The sequence below is a fragment of the Diadema setosum genome, chromosome 13 (assembly GCF_964275005.1).
Source record: "Diadema setosum chromosome 13, eeDiaSeto1, whole genome shotgun sequence".
Classification (NCBI taxonomy): Eukaryota; Metazoa; Echinodermata; class Echinoidea; order Diadematoida; family Diadematidae; genus Diadema; species Diadema setosum.
Window position 1 is genome coordinate 5,781,920 of NC_092697.1, and position 5,498 is coordinate 5,787,417.

The 5,498-nt window shown below is 39.6% G+C and overlaps 1 protein-coding gene across 1 annotated transcript; it reads left to right on the forward strand.

Moving 5' to 3' along the window:
* Positions 1 to 1,715: 1,715 nt before the first annotated feature.
* On the forward strand, positions 1,716 to 2,867 carry LOC140237120 (galactosylceramide sulfotransferase-like). Its single transcript, XM_072317062.1, has one exon. It carries the CDS (start codon positions 1,716 to 1,718, stop codon positions 2,865 to 2,867), a length of 1,152 nt encoding a protein of 383 aa, XP_072173163.1.
* Positions 2,868 to 5,498: the final 2,631 nt, after the last annotated feature.

Genomic DNA, 5,498 nt, shown 5'->3' on the forward strand with positions numbered 1-5,498 from the left:
CTACATGTCTATCTTCGCTCCCTTTCTTCTTCCTTTTCTCCTTTCTCAACACCCGTTCCGATTTTCGTTGTATTGTTGTGTTTGTAGTGTTCTTTTTCGTATACTCAGTAGTTCGTCGTGTCTTAGCTCATTTTATCCTTTGTGTTGATAGTTGTTAGTCTCATCGCTGCTAGATTTATGCGCTTTACCTGATTGTATCAGTTCCTTTAACAGAATACAAAATTATGTATATAATAATGTTTAATTTTGTTAATTGTTTAAGCGACATGAATTATGTTTGGTGACCACGATTTTTTTTTTTTTTTTGTATGCACACTGTATAGGCCTATTTAACTGATGGCACCCACTGGGCCATAATCTAGCAAGCTTCTCTTTTCAGTAGGTCCCCCATCTCCTTCCTCCGATTCATCTATGACTATAATGCCTACTTCTTCAATCCCCATCCAAAGTATAATGTACCTTTTTTTATTAATTACTAATGTTGATATATCTTTACTTTCATGTATATTGTGCGTATATGTTACTGATTATGTCGAGATGGAGAAAAGCAAGAATGACCTTGAACTTAAACTAAAATTGATATTGATGAGCGCTGCAAATACTATTGTGTGAATTGTCATAATCATAATGAATGTCGTGATCATGCTTGTCAACTTTAAAGACCAGGAATTCCCAGTACATGTAGAAACGGGTGCACGTCACGAGACCGACATCCGCGAGTCATACAGCCCAGGAGTCATACAGCTCACAAGTCATACAGTCCATTAGTTCGACACTATAAATAAGCTAACAAGGCACACGAGACCGACACATTAAGCGCTGTTGTGTATCTGTCGTACTCGTCAGTTGCTCGTGGGTTGTTTTTACCTACTGTAATATCGAACTCATGGGCTTTATTTGCTACCTACCCTCAACAGCTGGGTGTATTTTAAGCATCCTTACAAAATATTTGACTAATTTCTGTTTTTCATAAACTTATCTGCTTATCGGCTGAGGAAGACAAACAAAACGTATCACTCTGATTGGAAATCAAGAACGTACAGGTCTGAAGTTTGGCGAATTAAAAACCGAAATGATAGAATGGTAGATGAAAAGATGGGAAAGCTGCTCAACACCTAGATCACACAGAGTTGTCAATTCGTCTTGCTCTCTAAATTTCTACAGTTCATAACTTGTTTTGTATGTCTGATGGCTCCCCACCCCAACCCCCATTTTCCTGATCTGGGTTTCCATATCTCTGTCTTCATACATGGCAACATAACACTAAGAAAAATTCCGTGAAAGCTTGCCATTATAATTTGGTGCAATTTTATGAGGCTTGTTTGTTTGTTTGTTAATTTCCATCTGCGAAGATGGCTGGATAGCCCATATTCAGCTACGTTAAGCTGGTCGTCCATGGGGTCCAGTTGGATGTGAGGTGGGACCACTTCACCGGGTTAGACACCCTGCTCTTTGCGATGAATGAATGAAGCGGGATCTTTTACGTGCATGAGTTATTACTCTCTCATACACGGGACCTCCATTTTATGTCCTATCCGAGGGACGCTTGACGCTAATTAAAACAAATCTTTTTTTCTGTTGTCTCTTCACAGTGTCAGCCTTTCCTGGTGTGCCTTTTTCTCCTCTCTGTATTAATAACAACTACCCTGCTGACCCAGACAACTTTTTTGTCAATCAGGCCTCTGCCAGTGAGAACTATCAGCAACAATTCCTCGATGGCGGATGCGTTTTCAACGTGGACTTCGGTAAGTTTCGACAAATCGGACGGACCATCTTTCGCAATCGCGCAAATCGAGAGAAGCTCTTACCCACCCCAAGATCATGCTGCAGCAAATGGCACAGATATCACTCAGAAGGCCGGTGAAGGGCGGCGCGTCGGTAACTTTACGAGGCCGTTGGTCTTCGTCAAAACGCACAAGACCGCCAGCACGACATTGGCTCACATCATTAATCGCTATGGCTACTCCAATAACCTCTCGTTCCTGCTGTACAAAAGAGATCCCACACGTGGTCATTTCCGCCAGCGCAAACTTAAAGGTAAGAGGGATATATTGCCGCCAATAGGAGTGCAAACGTTGGACTACAAACACTACCGGGATTATGACCTGATGACGTCACATATTAGACTTTTGCCGAATTTGAACTTCTTGAAACATCACATGAGATCAGGGGCGAAATTCGTTACCATTCTCAGGGAACCTACCAAACAATTTACATCCGCATTCTTTTTCTTCAGGTGTCCAGAGTACTATCCTATGGCTGGCAAGACACAATTTCAAATAGTGGACACATTTCTCAGACGTCCGTTTTTTCACTGGAATAGAATAAGAAACTCTTATTGTAAGATCTACATTCGAAATGGAATGTTCTATGATTTAATATCCGATGAACGGATTCACAAGAGCGTGGATGTGGTTAACAAGGCGATACGAAAGTTAGATGGCGTGCTGGACCTAGTCCTCATCACGGAGTACCTAGACGAGTCGCTTTTGCTTCTAAAGAAGATCATGTCTTGGGAGTTCGAAGACATCCTTTACTTGCGAGCCAATCAGCGATCGGAGAGATCCGGTACTAACCGCGAACAGCGAATAAAGATACGAAGATGGAACATGGCGGACGCTCTCCTCTACAAACATTACAATCACACCTTGTGGAAGAAAGTTGCGAAGTATGACGGGGATTTTGAGGCCGATCTGAAACACTTTCGCACCATGCTCCACGACTACTATGAGATGTGTAATGTTCAAACCGTTGTGGCTGGGAAAAAAATTGCTCGTAAGGTCGATCGAAATGCTTCAGAGCAATGCAAAAATATTGTTAGTGTCAATTTGACGAGCATTGTCACTCGTCAGAGAGCAGCACCATAACATGTGTTCTGGCAAACCCTTACCTGTATAGCTCTGTTACATGTTCACTTTTTCTTTTCTTTTTTCCGGGGTCTCCCCAGCGGAATTTTGTTTGTACATGTATTATATGTCTTTCCTATGGAGAATAGTGAAAATTGGGGAAAATCGGACAATCCGTTCAAAAATTATGAATTATTAGAGTATCTGCGCAGTCACTGCTGGATGAGAAGACTACTACAGTGTATGATGTCATATGCGTATACAACTATATAAAGAAAATAAAAAGAGAAATTCACAAAACTTCACTTTTTGGATCAAGTGCACATTTCTTCGACTTGTTACTGACTATGTTAAGGGTAATATCATTCCCCCTGCCTTCTGCAAGAGGCAAGTCAAGTGTTCTTTTGAGAAAAGTGAACATATGTTGAATTTTCTTTATTTTCCTTATATCGTTGTACACATGTGACATCACAAGCTGTAGTAGTCTTCACATCCAGCAGTGACTGAGCACAAACTTCAAAAATTAAGAACTTTTGAATGGATCATCCAATTTCCCTCAAACTTTCACCAATGTATTCTACCAATATTGCTGCATTCACTCAATCCACATGTCTATGAAGGTGGAATTGTCCTTTAAGTTTACTTCTACAACCAACAGAATAAAAAATTCTCCCCTCTTTCACTGTATTCACTGGTTTTATCTCTCTCTTTTTTTTTCTTTTTTTTTTTTGGTGGTGGTGGGGGGTGTATCTTCTTCATCATAAGCATTTTTTACCTGTCCTTTATAATCACTCCCTTGACACATGTATGCATTCCTGTGAGTTGATGCATTCCGAACCATCTCTTTTTGCGATTGTAATTTGCATTCGCGATGTCAGTATGTAACAGCATATCAAAACTTCTCAATTGTGTGCTTTTCCCCGATGTTTATGCTTATGGCCGAGATAAATGTCTCAATTGCCTCTTTTTGTAATGACGATATCACATATATCTTGCTTTCTTAAAAATGTCTGTACATAATCTATGCTACTGGGTAACGAAACTCCAAGGAGGTGTTTTCGCGATGTTTACGTTTCAATAATTGTTTACCCTTCCTTCAAATTAGTAAAGCATTCTTTACTGTCAACTCATCAGTCCACATACACTGCAAAAAAAAAAAAAAAATGGCTGTTAGATTTAACACCATGCGTGTTAAAGTCTAACCCCGATCAAGTGTCAAAAGAGGACCACACCGATATGTATAGAAAGTATGTTGTGATGTTGTTGAAAAGTGTTCACCTGGCACTTCATGGTGTTAATTTGACACTAAATCTGGTGACATTTTTGACACTGCGCTGCTGTAAATCAACAGTGACAGTACATGGTGTTGATTTGGTATCGCTATAGTGTTAATGTCGACAGTATAACACCCGCCCAGAAGGGAGACCACACCAACTGGTGTTATTGTGGTGTAAATGTAAATTTTGATGTAAAAAGGATCAAGTACTTTATCGGAAATTTCTGGTTCATCTTGTTGAAGTACAATATCAGAAAGAACCATATAAGACCTGTCAAGGCCGATTCCCTTACAAAAAAAAAAAAAAGAGATTAACATACAAAGAAGCATTTATGGTCCTGCAGATGTATTATGAATACATGTTCGTATGTGGACACATATTAATTACACAGCTTATAGTTCCCGCGACAGCCAGATCCCCTTGAAGTACAATAAACATTATCGAGAAGCAGAAAAGTTGCGAAAATCCATCGCTTCAGTAGTAACCACATCGGAGCTAGCAACGCCAAGAGCTCTGGGTTAAGTAGCGTGAACTTGTATTTCAGTGACCCCAATTGTTCTCTTTGTTGATATATGTAGAATCTATTCTAAAATGCTATTCACCCACGGATATTCGGCAAATACACCTGCAAACTATTCAGAGCTGAAAAATGTGACTTATTGTATTTTTTCCATGCGTAAAGCCCAATACCCACTGTGCGACCTGAGCCTGCGCCTGGTGGCGAGCTGGTGGCGAGCTGGTGCGACCTGTATGGGGTGCCAAAACAAGACGCATGGCCTATTTCGTTACAAAATCAGTCATTTCATGTAACGAAATGACAACATTTCTTCGACGAAATGAACATCTTATTGTTATTATCATTATCATTATTCTTTATTACTCTCACTACGCTTATTGTTATGTTTATTTTTATTAGTAGTATTATAATCATCATCATCCTTATCATTTAGTCTTATTCATTCAAGCTCAGTAGCCACTTCAGTGATCAGAGCACAGTTTTTCAAGTGGGCCCTGTTCACATCACAAACAGAAATAAAAGTATGCAGATTAAAAAAAAAAAAACATAAGAATTTAGGTAGTGAAGATGAATATTACTTTTAAGAACATGTCGGATCAACGGAAATATTATGTCTTACAAGGTGAATTGAATGCAATGTGGGTAATGTCTTCCCAGAAACTGCTCCACAAAATTGCATTACGTTGGAATATTAAATTATGTATCAGTTGAATATTGGCGATCTTCCCCGTATATTTTCCTCAATGTTTGTTGAAAACAATTGTTTGTTTGTTCATTTCCATCGGAGAAAATGGCTGGATAGCCCATATTCAGCTACGTTAAGCTGGTCTTCCATGGGGTCCAGGTGGATGTGAGGTG